Source organism: Fistularia commersonii, chromosome 1 (assembly GCF_037954325.1).
Source record: "Fistularia commersonii isolate RoL2024-O1a breed Wild chromosome 1, RoL_Fcom_v1.0, whole genome shotgun sequence".
NCBI lineage: Eukaryota > Metazoa > Chordata > Actinopteri > Syngnathiformes > Fistulariidae > Fistularia > Fistularia commersonii.
Genome location: NC_141284.1, coordinates 7,024,509 through 7,041,195, shown reverse-complemented (window position 1 = coordinate 7,041,195; position 16,687 = coordinate 7,024,509). Strand labels below are relative to the sequence as shown.

Sequence of the window (16,687 nt, the reverse complement as noted above, 5' to 3'; positions counted from 1 at the left end):
TAGATAGATAGATAGATAGATAGATAGATAGATAGATAGATAGATAGATAGATAGATAGATAGATAGATAGATAGATAGATAGATAGATAGAATCTCTCTATTTTGAACTCTCTGGAGAAGTGATGGTCGAGCGCCTTCGGGAGAGCCGACCCTTACGAGCGGATTAACCGACCAGCGCACTCACCCGCCCGGAGCATGCGCACACGCCCACCCGCTATATAGGCCGTGGGCTCGGACGGCGCTCCGGGAGCGTCATGACGGAGAGCGACGGGGATCTGGAGCTCATGAGGTAAGTTATTGTGTCAAGACGCGGCAATGACTTCCTCAATCAAACCTATAATTATTGTGGTTGCTATTGCTTTTTTTTTTTTTCTGAAGTTCTAATCGATGTGGTGAACAGATTGACGAAGCCCACCGTTGTAAACGGCCTCCTCACGGTAAACAGGAGGTTGAGTTCATGTTAAAGTACAATAATAAATTACTGGTCCAAAAATGTTGACTGACGCGTTTCGTGCAAAAGAAAAAAACATCTTTCTTCACCAAATACTTCACTTACTACTATGGAAAAATATAAACACAAAAATAGACCATAAATGAAGGAAGACATTCCTATGAAGCTCACCAAAGCAGTATAGAGAATGAATAAATGAATTTATTATATTTTGAAAAGGATTTGTTGAATTTCACTTTAATTATTGTGGCGGGAGGGATGATCATATAATTACTTTTCGTTTAATATTGAATCTATAGAAAAAGGATAAAGTAGCATCTTAGCATTAAAATATAACTAGTTTAAAAATATTCATTCCATAGAAAACGAATAAAGTAGCATCTGATCATTTAAAAGAATGAAACTATTCTAAAACAAGATAATTCTTTACTTCATACTTTTATTTTTCATGAAATATATTTTCTGTTATGTGATGGAAATAATGCAGATATGATATATTTTTCAACAGGCATATAGAAATGTATGAAGAAAAGGTTCAATTTTCTATTTTCCTGAAAATTTTTAATTTCATTTATACTGATTGGGGAATTGGAGGAGGAGAGAATGGCAGGTTTCTTGGTTTTGTTTTGTTTTTCACTGACCCCTTTAAAAAATATTTTAAGGGATAATGCTGTAAAAAAAATGTACTTATTACTTTTTTTGTCATGTTTGCGAGGAATTGTGTATTTCATCATGAGGTAAATCCTTGTCTGAAAGTTCCCAAATAATTGGTTGAGTTAGTGATTTTCTAATAAATTATTAGTGTCCAAAAATGAGTGAGTTTGAATAAAATATACTTTTGAAGGTCATATCAATGATGCGTGGAATATTGGTGTAGGATGTCTGAACATCAAGAAACATATCTTTTGCTCATTGTCTGTACCACTAATTCTGTAGATGTCTATGTTAATGTCAATGTAAAATTTTCTAAAAGGGGTATTAACCAGGGGTTCCTGGGATCCGAAAAACCCTTAGCTAAAGAAGTTAATACAACTAGTGTACCTGTTTCACTGAACAGAATCAGCGCTGTTATAATAATCAGGGCTGTTCTTATATTGTACAAAAATGGAATGTGAAACCCACAGTAAAAACAGTGCAGATTCTATTTATCTCAACAAAATTGTAAGTGTTGACCCCGCAGCTACCTTGACTGCAGGATAACTAGAAGGGACAAAAGAAGATGTTGCTTTTTTTTTTAATTTCATTATGTCCTACTCGTGTTTCTTCTTTTGTACAGCAGTTAAAAAGTAGTTTATAAATAATAATAGCAATAAAAATGGTTATTGTGATTATTATCAGGCCGCTGCCAAGCGGCATGCAGTTTCAGTGGTTGCTCGCGGCATGGGAGGAGTTCGGGAGACCATGGAAATCGACTTCCAATGGGCGTTGAGGAGATTCTTGGCCACCATCCGGTGGCTCAGGAGGGGATAGCAGTGCTCCGTCAACACTGTGTACAGTGGGGGCGGGGCACTCCTGACCTCAACTCGAGACATTGGAGATCGGTGGCAAGAATACTTCCGAGCCCTCCTCAACCCAGTTGAAATGCCTTCCAATGAGGAAGCAGAGCCGGGGGACTCTGGAGCAGACACACCTATTTCCGGGGGCTGAAACTGCTGAAGCAGTCATAAAGCTCTTCAGTAGCGGGGCCACGGTTTGGATTAGGTCCGGCCTGGGTTCCTCAAGGCTCTGGATGCTGTAGGGCTGTCCTGGATAACACGCCTCTGTCGCATTGCGTGGATTTCAGGGACAGTGCCACTGGACTGACCGACCGGGGTGGTCTGTCAGTTTTTTTTAAAACCCCCTTTTTAAAAAGGGGCATTGGAGGGTGTGCTCCAACTTCAGGGGAATCACACTCCTTAGCCTCCTTAGTAAGGTCTATTCAGCAGTCCTGGAGAAGAGGGTTCGCCGGGTTGTTGAACCCCGGATCCAGGGGGAGCAGTGTGGTTTTCGTCCTGGTCATGGAACAGTGGACCAGCTTTATACCTTCAGCAGGGTCCTCGAGGTGGCATGGGAGTTTTCCCAACCAGTCTACATGTGTTATATGGATCTGGAGAAGGCATTCGAACGTGTCCCACTGGGTACCGAACCCCGTTAGACGGGCTGTTCGGTCCCTGTATGATAAGTGTTGCAGCTTGGTCTGCATTGCTGGCTGTAAATCGGACCCGCTTCCGGTGAGAGTTGGACTCTCCCAGGGCTGCCCTTTGTCACCAATTCTATTCATAACTTTTAGGGACAGAATTTCTAGATGCAGCCAGGGCGTCAAGGGGTTCCGGTTTTGTGTCTGCAGGATCGAGTCTCTGCTTTTTGCAGATGATGTGGTTCTGTTGACTTCATCAGGCCATGATCTCCAGCTCCCACTGGAGCGGTTTGAAGCAGAGTGTGAAGCGGCCAGGATGAGGATCAGCACCTCCAAATCCAAGACCATGACATTCAACCAGAAATGGGTGGAATGCCCACTGGGTCGGGAAAGAGGTCCTTCCCCAAGTGGAGGAGTTCAAGTATCTTGGAGTCTTGTTCACGAGTGAGGGAAAGATGGAGCAGGAGATCGACAGGTGGATCAGTGCGGCGTCTTCAGGGATGCGGACTCTGTACCGGTCTATCGTGGTGAAGAGGCTTAATTTACCGGTTGATCTACGTTCCCACCCTCACCTATGATCACGAGCTGTGGATAGTGACCGAAAGAACAAGATCGCGGATACAAGCAGCCGAAATGAGTTTTCTCCACAGGTTGGCTGGACTCTCCCTTTGAGATAGGGTGAGAAGTTTGGTCATCCGGGAGGAGCTCGGAGAAGAAGTGCTGCTCCAACGTATAGAGATGAGTCAGATGAGGTTCAGCCATCTTGTCAGGATGCCTCCTGGATGCCTCCCGGGGGAGGTATTCCGGGCATGTCCATCTGGGAGGAGACCACAGGGAAGACCCAGGACACGCTGGAGAGACTATGTCTCCAGGCTGGCCTGGGAAAGCCTTGGGGTCCCCCCAGAGGAGCTGGACTATGTGGCTGGGGAGAGGGAGCACTGCTGTAGCTGTTGCCCCTGCAAGCCAATTCCAGATAAGCGAGGGAAGTTGGATGGATGGGCAGATGATTATTATTGTTATTGCCACTATTATTATTATTATTAATAACAATTTTTGAACATGAGCATTATTAGCAATATTAGCATTATTATTGTTGATATCATTATTATCAAGGGAGGGATGTGGGGGGCATGTTATGTTACCTTGCAATTTTTGGAAGCTGAAATTATTTATACATTAATTTGATGTGGTGGTTTTTTCAAATGCATTTATGAATACCTGAAAAAATGCTGTTATAAAAGGCAAAAAAATAAATAAATAATCAAATAAAAAGGCATACATACAACATCGCAGAAAATAACGTTTTTTTTTTCAATATGGACTGTTTAAATTTAGTCTTTGTTATATTATTATTTACCTATGAAATATATGCACAAATAATCTGATTTTAAATAATCCAGAAAAAACACCATCAAGAATAGGATATTTTCCATGGAATTTGGTATGAACAAACCAAAAACATGAAAGTAAAAATAAGATGACTGCACCCTCCTTCAGCTCACCCTTTTTCTCAGCAAATCAGCGTGTGGAACTTTATTTATTTATTTATTTATTTTTCCACTGAAACTCAGTTACGGCGGATTATATTCTAGGCGAGGTCGTTGTTACAGAAAAGCGCTTTCCAACAAATGGGAAACATCAACATGTAGGGACACGTTTAAATACAATCAAGTTGTAAAATGGATTTTTTAATATCGGCAGAGCAAAAGTCACAGTGTAGTGAGAGGTACGAAGGAACCAACTTCAGACTGTGGAGTCTTCAACAATGAACAACGGTGTTTATAATGAGTAGTTGCTGTTGGTACCGTTGCTAGGACCTCGGCGTGACCTCTGTAGTTGTTTTCCATCTCAGTGCGTGCTGTGCAGCGTTCAGCTCCAGAGGAATTATCACAAGCATTAATAAGTAAGGGCTAGAAAATAGAATTCATTAGATCCAGTGACCAATAGGAAGAATATACAGCACGTATGCTGTAGTACTGTATGTGCTGTACAAAGAAAATTACATTGTTTTTCTGCTGCCATGCATGAACTGCCAAACTGACAAGGGCCTCCTGGTTATTGTATGAGCTTCTTCAGATGGAGCAACATTGTTGTTCAGTCGCACCAAAGGGACAAAGAATCCTCTATGATCTGTAATGAAAGAGTCTGAGTCTCCTGAGAGGCAGCCGGTACATTCGCAGCTCCACGTTCCTTCACCAGACTTCTTTGGAGTACTCACATGTACCCATCGTGGTAATCCGGAAAAATATTTTTAGGTATATTTTAGGTAATATTTTTTATTTTTAAAAATATGTCTAGGTTTATCTGAATGTAATTATTGTTAAAAGATAATAATAAAATAATGTAATAATGATTGTTATTATGAAAATATGGAAAGCAAGCATCGTAAGCAGGGAAAAAGCAGTTGCATAACACCGCTGATGCTTCTTTGTCTGTTTTATATGTGCAAAACTAATTGTAATTTGGATTTTTTCCAGTGGAATTTTGTTTTTCTTCTTTCAGAAATAAGTTCTAAAAGTTAAAAAGGAAAGAAAAAGTTAACTCAGTGTGAGGCAAGCACAGCAAATTCAAGAGAAGGTAACTTTCATATTTATAGACAGTTCCATCAAACATTTATGCTTCAAACTAGTTTCATGCAGCAGCCAATCAAAATGCCTAATTTCAGTGATGATGTCGCCCTACCACTCTTTTCCAAATTTTAAATTACAATACAAATGGGAGAAACCTTGAAATTGACAATCTATTAATGCCGCACTGGTTGATCAGAACTTTATTCCTGCAAGATTTGTGATGATAGATTCAAATGGCATGTCTGGCAAAGTGGGTGTATTTGTATTAATATTAGTACAAGCCAGGCTTGCTTAAAGACAAATTCCTGAAATCCCCTCAATGGTGAATCAGTAAGTCGACTAGCGGCTGATTGACATAATATTCTCAATTAAGAAAATGAAATCAAAGCCCCCTAGACAAACCTGGTCTTCTATTTATTTCTGCTTAATTAAATTTCATGTCATTGTGACTGCATTTGCACTTCTGTTTGTTTAAATTTGCTCAAGTGATGATCAAGCTTTAAAGTTTTTATTATTTTTCAAATAACTTAGCATGTCTGGCAAAGTTACTTTACTTTATTGTAAAATTGTATTACCATTGTGAGGAGCAATTTGCTTTGCGACTAGCAAAGAAACAAAAACAACAAGGATAACAACCTTGTAACAAAGGGGACAAATTACGATGAGGCCATTCTTGACTGAAAGTTGGTTTACATTGTGATGTCGCATGTTAGCATTTGTATTGTGGAAGCCAGTCTTGTTTCAAGACAAAAAGCCAGAATACCCCAAATTTGTTTTTACATAGTGAACAGTAAGTAGCTAGTGGCTTGTGGCTATCAGTAACAAAATAAATTTGAAAATATCAAAGGCTCGTCTGACACAACTGGTCATATATTTGTCTGATTTCAAATTGTGAGTCACTGTGTGTACATTTGATATTTTTGTTTGAATTAGTAACAAGTTTTTAAGTTTTGCTATTGCTGAGTATGTCTGGCAAAGTTGGTTGATATTGTGCCATTACATACTAGCACTAGCCTTAATGCTATCTAGATTTGCTGAAAGATAAATGACCAAAAGGTAGCTAGCAGGTGGTTGCTAGTTTTCAAATATCTAAGCATGTCCATCAGCTTTTTTCACATTATATGTAGGCGGCATGGTGGTGAGGTGGTTAGCGCATCGGCCTCAAAGGACCCTGGTTCGATTCTGTCAAGGGGACGTTTATTTGTGAAATTTGCATGTTCTGTCTGTGTGGATTTCCTCCCACAGTCCGAAAACATGCAGCAGGTTAATTGGGTGAGTGAGCGGTTGTTGGCTACCAGTCCAGGGTGTACTCCGCCTCTTGCCGGATGACACCTGTGACCCTGGGTGCATGATAAGCGGCAGACGATGGATGGATGGATGGATGGATGGATGGATAGATTTAACCTCCAACTACATTGGCATTAGCTTTTTCACATTAGTGTTGACCCTAGTCTAGAAATGCTTCAGGTGTATGATAATGTTTACATAGTCATGTCATTAGTAGCCTGTTGCTCAGTGTTGGAAGGTATATTTTTTTCATTTCAAGATAGATAAACAAGTCAAAAACTAGTAAAACAGACCCTTTTACAAGTGGAAAATACCAAGCATATATTCCTCTCTATTTTTCTATTTTTCGTTCCATCTCTCTATCCTCAGGAGGTGTTGCTTCCCCTGCCGTGCCCCTCGCTGTCAGCACTGGTCTCCGGCTTGTTGCACCGAAAGCAAAGCCATGGCCGCCTTCAAAGGCATCTGGACTCAGGAGTTCTGGCGTTGTATCGGTGCAGAATTCTTCTCGACTTTCCTTTTCATCCTGCTCAGCCTGGGTTCCACAATCACGTGGGGAGGGACGGGGAAGGATCAAGGCCCCCCTGACCTGGTGGCCATCTCGCTGTGTTTCGGCCTGACCATCTCCACTATGGTGCAGTGCTTCAGTCACATCAGTGGGGCCCATATCAACCCCGCCGTCACTGCTGCCATGGTGGTGAGCAGGAAGCTCAGTCTGGCCAAGGCCATCTTCTACCTGCTTGCACAGTGCGTGGGGGCCATAGTGGGGGCTGCCATCCTGTATGGAGTCACACCTACTTCCGTAAGGGGAGGCATGGGGGTCACCAAGGTAAAATGAGAACTTGATAATCTTTTTAAAAGACAGATTCTCCCCTTAGTCTCCATCAAATCTTTTACAAGAGGCAGAAAGTATTTTAAAGTAAAAAGTATTTCATAGACCATTCACTAGCATATTTTTGTTATGAGATTCAAAAAGCCGTACACAAAAACAATTGTCTGACCTTAGACACACAAAAATCCATATCAATATATATTTTTTGACTGCTAGCTTCTGGTAATTTGTTGCTAATTACAAAAAACTTCACTTCTAATTTCTTGCTTGTTTCGATCAATTCCATCAACAGGGCATTCTTTTTTTCTTCATTTCTTTGGCCTACATTATTAAAATAAAAAATAAAATAAAAAATCCCATATTTTTTCCATGTTATGTTAATATCTGGACTTCACAGTGCAAAAATCATCCTGTAATAACTATTTGGACTTTTATCAGCACTGCCTCTTTTTCACCACCGTTGAAGTGTCAGGATCCAGAGCTTTAATATACAGTCCAGGAGGACAAAATCCTCTAAATCCAGCTTGTAGTTGAACAGCGACCGAAAGCACAGAGAAACTACACACTCAAGTAGAGGAACAGATGCTAGTTTGAGGACATAAAAAAAGACAAAAAGAAAAAGCACTAACTCAGTGGTGAAGACACTGTAATATTAATGGCATTTTAAACCAAATGGAAGAAACCTGAATAATAAATTGAACTCTCAAACCTCAATCCCAATGGATATAATGATGACATTCTCTCACGAGTTTGGAAATATAATCACGAGAAATATAATGGGAAGTGACTTACGAAAGCATATGCCTTCATTGGATATTCAGCCGCTGAATATTGACAGGAGGACGTGAGGGTTGTGAGGGCTAAGGGTCTGAACTGCTTCCTTTTCTCTGTATATAAAGCAGAATAAATATTCACACAAGGGATGGTTTGAAAAAAACATTGCTCTAAAGCCATGGTACACGAGGTGGCATGCAGGAGAATCTCAGAATTAATATTGATCAGTTTCAAAAAAAAACATTGCAATGCAAAACAACTGCAGTGGATAAGCACGGTGAACCCACGATACGACTGAAATGAGATTTAAAGTTTTGCCATGTTGTAAAATATTTGAAATCTTTGAAGAAATGAATGAATGAATGCAAACAACTGAAGACCAGAATGAAAGTACTTTAAGCAGCATCAGATGAACAAAAAATAATCATTTGAGAGACAAAATTCTTATTTTTGTCAAAAAGGAGTGACCTTCATAGAGCTAGTAACAGTTGACCCTCACTTCTTTATATTTTTTTGTTAACGGAACTCAGCACTGTGTGTGATACCTTGCAGGTTAGTACCTAACTTCTGGTAGATTACTGTCTGCAAACATTGCTCAGATTCTGTGTTGCTTTTGTCAATGCGTGTGTGTGTGGGGGGGGGGGGGGGGGGGGGGGTTATGGCTATATTATATACCATACTGTATTTTTTACTTAAGGTAAACGAGAGCATCTCGGTGGGAAACGCCCTGGTGGTTGAACTGTTCATCACTTTCCAGCTGGTCTTCACTGTGTTCGCCACCTGCGACAGCAAACGTAATGACCTGAAGGGGTCTTCATCTCTGGCCATTGGCCTGTCGGTGTGTACCGGCCACCTGTTTGCTGTGAGTACCCATCAACATTTATACACAGTGCCCACTATCCATTAATCCAATTTCCAACATGACTGTTACAACAGCGAAACTCAAAAATTCAAAAATGTATGAAAGTGAAATAAAACCACAAGATTTTTGTCATGCAACATAATGAACCCCAATTAAAAGGCTGCTGGCCTTCATTTTAATGAGGGATGACTGGCTGATATGATGACCTTGTTCTGTTTCCATGCCAGCTGGCAAATGAGTTGTCAGACACATCTGTAAAATTAGTCTTAGCGTAATGAAAAAAAGAAAAGGCTGTCACTTCCGCTTCTATTACTAAGGGTACTTTTACTGCTACTACTACAGTAATTATAACGACAATAACAACAATAATAACAATAATAATAATAATAATAATAATAATAATAATAAAGTATTAAAAACAATTTTCAAAATCAATTACATGAAATACACATTATAGATGAATACATTTATAAATGAAATGTGATAATATATGATAAAACTGAAAGGCGTTTAGAAAGTACGTGCTTCTTGTATTTTATTTTACTAGCAATTTTTAAATGCTAGTGTTTGCATTAAACATATTTATACCTATATACACACACACACACACACACACACAGATATATATATATTTATATATATATATATATATATATATATACACATACAGGACCGTCTCAGAAAATTAGAGTATTGCGTTAAAGTTCTTTATTTTCTGTAATGCAATTACAAAAACAAAAATGTCATACATTCTGGATTCATTACAAATCAACTGAAATGTTTCAAGCCTTTTATTATTTTAATATTGCTGATTATGGCTTACATCTTGAGAAAACTCAAAAATCCTATCTCAAAATATTAGAATATCATGAAAAAGTTTTTTTTTTTTTTTTTTTTGATTGCATTGCAGAAGATAAAGAAGATTTTCTGAGACACTCCTGTATATATATAAAGAGAGAGAGAGAGATATGTAGATATCGCTATATATATACATATATATATATATATATATATGTATATATATATATGTGAATGAAAGAAATTATTCGGTGAAAATTACAAAATGCCTGAAAGCTGTAAATCAGATCCTTAATTGATTAACAAATAACCTCTCACCCAATCACACTGCTGTTACAAGTTGTGTTGTGCAGTTTGGCCGATTAACATGAGCACAACAACCATAAACCCCCATGACCAATCGAATTCAGATTGATTCCTGGCCTAAGGGTATCGCTGTGAGGATTAAACCTTTATTTTTAGTGGTGGTAGGAGGCAGTGTGCGACAAGAAGTATTCAAGGGTGTGTCCCCTCCACACACCAGTTAATCAGAGGTGAAGCGCTGATATTCAGGCTTAATGGTGTGTAACTCTGGTTTTCGAGGCAACGGATTTATCAACATATCTTCTTTACATGCTGAAGGCTTAATGACCTGGGGAGGTTTCGAGCAGCTTCAGGCAACAGATACTAAAATATTTCAGAAGATTACAGATTGTATTCCCTCTCTGTGATATTACCTGATGACACAGTGCACTAAAAGTTATTGTAGACATGGATTAGACAAAGGAAGCTCTTAATGTTAACAAATGTTTGGCGATTCGCCATTCGCATCGCCCTTCCACCCCTTTTGTTACTGTTGCTAAAGCCTCGGCATGGAGTTCTCACTGCCTCTCATGGGAGTTCCAGGAAAAACTTGGCATATTTTTGGGGAAATAGAAGCAACTTCTGAAAGAAGGGTTTACATTTTATAGAGGACAGTAAACAGTCCAATACTTTAAAATCAACACCACTAAAATGCCTTACCTGGCTAGCTTGCTACCACTCTAAGGTCAGTGGCCATAGACACAAACAATAGCCTGGGCTAAGCATTTACCAGCTGCTAACAACAGCATCGGTTTCAACTATGGTGAACAAAGTCATAACTTTCCTTGTAATCTGTACCTGTCAATCTTTGAAGGGTTTCGAAGGGTGTCATTTTCCAGGGTTTGGGTTTATTTGTTTTGGGATGGAAATAAGAATAGAATAGAATGTGCCATTAATCGGCCCATAAGAGTGAAATATTGAAATAAAATGGATTAATAGTATTTTTCCTTTCAACCAATCGAGGCAGCAGGCGTCACCATTTTAAGTGCCCCGGGAACAATGTTATCTTTATTAAAATTCAACCAATAAATCTGAAAAATTTATAAAATATGAAAGTGTTACACATGACCCAATAGAAATCTGTCAGACCATGGTTGAACCCATCGGTGATATTTGAGGATTGGTCGGGCTGGTAGACGAAACCAACAAAAAGACATCCAAGTCTCTTTCTCAGCTTTCTCTTTCTCACCCAATGAGTGTTTTCCAGATCTAACCAATTAGTTTGCTGTAACCGCCTAAATGAAAAAGGTAAAGCAAAGATCCTTGTCGGGATGCTAACAATGATAGCACATTTACCAACAACTGACTTTTTGACTCCATTCTGAGAATAGCAGCCAGGTTGTTGTTGATGATGATGTTTTTATTTAACAATGACCATAAAATCAACAGTTTTAATTTTTTTTTTTTTTTTTTTCCAGAAGTAGATCAAACAAATCTTGACCAAACTGCAAAATACTTGAATATTGCATTATTTTCATACATAGAAAACAAAAGTAAACAAAGACAATAACACATTTTTTCTGCCATGCGTCTCCATAGATTCCGTACACCGGAGCCAGCATGAACCCCGCTCGATCTTTTGGCCCGGCCATGATCATGTGGTACTGGGAAAACCACTGGGTAAAAGCTTTTTATAATCATTTATTAATAATCCAAGCGAAATGTTCACAACAAATAAATAATGATGTGCTCTAGAACTGTGAGTTCTGCATTTCTCATCAGTCTTGGGAGCTAATTACATCTGGGCTGTTGTTTCTTTTTTCCTGTTTCTCTGCCATGTTTGATACTGCAAATTTGGTCCTGTACCAAGATTGTTTGGCCAAATTGAAATAATCCAAATGAATGCGGTGGCCTCTCCAGGTACAGCCTCTCCATCTTGTTGCCTTTGTTTTCCATCAAATAACAAACCAGATCATTAAGGTTCTCTTTGAGTCACATTCTTCTTTACAGAAAACCTCTCCGAGAGACTTTGAGGCTCTAATCAATGCTCATGTCCTGACATCTTGTTAGTTTGTGTGTCCTCTTCCTGCTTTGATGTCATTTTTCATTTGGAAGGAGATGGTGCGGATTGTTGCTGTCTCATTTCCTTTAAAAGACCTTTGATATTCTCCATGCCTCTATTGTATTTTGAACTATTCGGCGTGGACTTCAAAGTATTCCTCAGCTTGTTTGTGCGCCATTACTGTTCCCCTCTCAAATGTGGCACGCAAGGTTCTGCTGGTGTGATGCCCTGAACATGGAGGTCACTCTTTGGTTTTGGCTGAAATGGAAATTACTTTCCTTTTCCTTTTTTTTCTTTTAAATAGCAGCGGAAAAACTGGTATTTCGCTGTAACGGATTAGAGAAAAGATGAGTGGCAGTGTATCTGCCAGCAAAACTGGCAAAAAAGTTGAGACACTAGCTATAACTTGCCAGCCAGAGCTTCATGTGCCGGCTCTAAAATTTTGAAACATCTGAGAGTATCATGTAATTGTTATGCACATATTATAGGGCTCTCAAATTAATGTGTTAATCCAGATCAATTAAATTGCATGTTTCATTTGATTTAAAATTGTAACCCATGCACTGTTTGCTATGACTCACTATTCCACTCACTGGCACCAAATGGTGCTCCACTACATAGACATACTGGTATCTCGGTGGGAAGTTTGAATCTGAAACAACCCAAGAAGGGACAATCGATTTACGTGAAATAATTTTCTTGCTCTGCAAGAACAAGTTTTCCTTTCACCAAAGCACTTCCTGCTTGGAGTTTAATTAGTTTAGGATTTCTCTAATAGGACTTCGGCGACATTGACACTCAGCTTTCGGCAAACCCTTAAAGACATCACGGCCTTTAGATAATGTAAAAGAGTTTCAGCAGCAGGTTCAAGGAGGGATTAATGAATATGGACATTTGTTTGATTGAAGAAAATGAGAGAACATATGTAGTTTGTAAATATGGCTTGGCTGGTCTGTTTTATATTTATTTTTTTTATCTAAAAAAGTATACACTTTACATGATATGTGTGTGTGTGTTTGAATATATATCTATATGTTTGAGGTATATGAGAAAATGAAAATTTTTGGTTTATTCTTTGACTACTGACAAAATATCTCCCAAATTCCAACATTTCAAACCTAAACAGTCAAACATAACCTATAAATAGCAGTCAGAGAATCCAATGATTTGGTGGCTTATTTTTTTCCAGAGCTGTTTATCACCTTTAGTCGTTAATCTTTTGGCCCCACAAAATTATATTTATACTAATGAATAAGTGTTAGTCTTGATTAATCAGAATTAATCCAAGACACTCATGATTAATCTGATTTATAAATGAATCACTCTACAGCTCTGATATACTGCTCAAAAAAATAAAGGGAACACTTGAACAACATAATGTAACTCCAAGTCAATCACACTATGTGAAATCATAGTGTCCACTCAGGAAGCAACACAGATTCATTTTGACTTGTTTTAAGGACATTACATCAAAGTTGGATCAGCCTGGACTTTGTTTTTACACTTTAATTTTGAGTGTGACTCTTATCCAGACCTCCATGGGTTGATACAATTGATTTCCATTGATCATTTTTGTGTGATTTTGTTGTCAGCACATTCAACCGTGTAAAGAGCAAAGTATTTCATAAGAATATTTCATTCATTTAGATCTAGGATGTGTTTTTTAAGTGTTCCCTTTATTTTTTTGAACAGTGTATATCATAATCACTTTGAAAATGTTTGATAATGATATGGCAATGGTCTAGGAGTTGGATTCGGCTGTAGCTGAGAGGCTTATAGATTGGTGTTAGTGGCAACTTGGGGATCAGAATAGCAATTTGTAGTTAGCATTAGCCACACAGATGTTCTCTGTGAACAAGAACATTGATGTCATGTCTCTAACATTGTATTGGCTTGTGTTTAAAATGTTGGTTATTAAATGTGTTATGCATGATTGACATTTTCACCCTTTTGAGTGTATATGTGTGTGTGTCAGGTGTACTGGTTAGGTCCGACGTTGGGCGGGACCCTGGCCGCAGCCCTCTACGAGTACCTGTTCTGTCCAAACGCCGACTTGAGGAAACGCTACTCTGACGCCTTCATCAAAACGGCCTTCCCCGCCAACAAACACCGTCAGGACTCAGTCACAGCTCAGGAGCCCCTCTTCACCGTCATGGATGTTGAGAGGGCCGAGCGAAAGGAGAGGGAGCGGGAGATCTCCGGGGAGGTTCTCTCCTCTGTATGACTAGAGAGGGATCGCGGCGCAGATGATTCAGATAGATTAGCAATGGTTACCTCCGAAGGAGAGTGACTTGCTGTAAACATATCTTGAATTAAGAAAATAAATGAAAGGCTCCTTGAAGGTACATTTTATAAGTAATCTCAACAAGGCAGTGCTTCACATTTACAGCCTCTGCGCCAGCAGGTGGCAGCAGAGAGCTCAGGTGTCCAACCTCTACTGAAAGAATCATAAGAATGTCTCACTTGTCTTGTGAGCTTGGTTTAAGTTGAAATTGCAATTAAAAAAGATGAAAATTACAGATAGTTTGAAATCAGCACAAAACCGATGTTTTTCAGTAAAAATTCTGATATGCCTAAACTGTAATGTGATTTCGGCATTCCCAAATGTCCCAACACTGAGATCACAATATACATGTGACTATCGAAACGACAATGGTGTCCAGGCGGCAACGTACATGGGGCACCTGGGAGAAATGAAGGTGATGAAGGTGTCTTTTTCCATTAGAAAACACTTATCGGTACTGATCAATCCGTGATTAGTTCGCACGACTGATGTGCCAGGCTATAGAATGTGCTGTTTGATTTTAATTCCTTTGTCAACCATTCAAAGCATGTTTCAACAGAAACGATTTTACTGCTGTGCTGCCTCTTTTACACTGACTTACTGCTGCCCCCATGAGGAGGAAGGTGGCATTAAAACAGCAAACTTACACAAGCATGTTAAGGAAACGGGTTATAGCGTGTCAACAGAGTGAAAATATGCTATCTGACATGGAAATATTTTGCAGACAAGATGACCTGAAGCTGTTATATCTTGCCATTTGTATGGTTTAAGTGGGGGGCTTGGCTGGGTAGCACGGCAGCTATTCGGAAAACATGCAGCAGGTCCATTGGAGACCCTAAATTGCCCAGACCTGTGAATGAGAGGGTGAATGGTTGTTTGTGTCAATATGTGGCCATGCAATCGGCAGCCGACCGGATGCACTTGAGTGTACCTGGCTTCTTACACACATTCAAAATAGGAAAAGTGGTATAGATAATGAATGAATGAATGAATGGCTGCTTGGGGAACTTGTGAAGCAGATGCAGCCCTCTGACACAATCGAGTTTCTATTCAACGGATGACTTCAGATATCAATACAGCTCACAAGTTGTTATTCAACCGGATCCTCAGTGAAGACATTACGTACTTGTGACATTGTCTGATGTGGGAGACAGAAAAGAAATCAAACCAAGGAGAAGATTTCAGGGCTTTCAAGCACGGACAAACACTGACCGATATCAGGCAAAGACCATCAGGGTCGAAGAGGAGGAACTGAGAAAGAGCTGTTTGAACAGTGGCTTTTAGAGACTGGTAAGAATTTAAGAATAGATAAAAACTAAATACCTTTAGGGTCATGTATTTCACATACCAGAATTATGAAAAAAAAAGTTTCATGACTTTGCGAAAAGGCTATGAAATTAGTTTTTGTTTGTTATTTTTTTTCTAATTGTCTCATCTCTTTTTGATGAATTTTAAAAGCGCAGTGAAACTACCTTAGCCCTAAAAGTATGCGCTCTATGAAATAAGTGACAACAAATCAGAAACAGGTAAAAGATTGAACTATATGCAATTATCAAAACTACAAAGTTAAGTTGTTTCAGAAGATAAGCTTGGGTCAATTCAATTGGGCTGTTTCAAATAACAATAATAATAATGAAGATGGCTTGTCAGTCTTTAACCCCTCCCTAAATTTTGTGTTATCAACCTCAGATGGGGTTTGGGGCTGTCCTGAGGTGAAAAATAAAAGATCACTGCCATCATGGCAGGGTTTATATTGAAAATTGTAGCATCTTCCAAATGTTTGGTTTATTGTACTTTTGCTGATTAATGGCTGACACAAGGTCATGACAATCCTGTGCATTACATTTTTAACAGTGAAATAAATAGATATTGCAGACAGGAACGCACTGATAAATCTTTGCATTTTTGGTGATGATCAGACTGGAGCAACACTGATTGTTGTGAAGGGAAAATGCCATTAAAACACACTTCCAAGTATCATAGTGGAGGTGTTGCTACCCTCATCTGACAAAAATAAACTGTAAATACTGACTTTTAATCCATATTTAGCTTGATATATTATAACAAATGTGGTTAGTATGTTGCGTGTGAATGAGTAAATTCAAGTTGTAATTTTGGAGTGTTAGTAATTACTGTGATATATATTTCATATAGTGTGGAATAATACCACATTTTGCATGTAAGTACATGTATATTACAATATTTTGTATATTGTGCAATAGACATGTTCTTAAATAAATCATGTGCTTGATTAATAATTGTGTATTTATTATTTTTGTAATCTATCCCACTCCTTGCAATATTGCTAATACAAGACAAAGTGCTCATTGTTACCCAAAGTTTTGACAGAGAGTAATTATGTAAAAATTAC

At 38.8% G+C, this 16,687-nt stretch overlaps 1 protein-coding gene across 2 annotated transcripts; it reads left to right on the top strand.

Moving 5' to 3' along the window:
* Positions 1–237: 237 nt before the first annotated feature.
* LOC147237275 (aquaporin-4-like) lies at positions 238–16,487 on the top strand. 2 transcript variants are annotated; one of them, XM_086146348.1, is made up of 5 exons: positions 238–290; positions 6,795–7,251; positions 8,726–8,866; positions 11,570–11,650; positions 14,008–16,487. In XM_086146348.1, the coding sequence occupies exons 1-5, from the start codon at positions 256–258 to the stop codon at positions 14,254–14,256; spliced, it is 963 nt and encodes a 320-aa protein (XP_086002474.1). In that variant the 5' UTR covers positions 238–255; the 3' UTR covers positions 14,257–16,487. The 2 variants fall into 2 exon arrangements, with proteins under 2 accessions (XP_086002474.1, XP_086002465.1); XM_086146339.1 differs by having other exon boundaries at positions 8,726–8,890.
* The last annotated feature ends 200 nt before the right edge of the window (positions 16,488–16,687 follow it).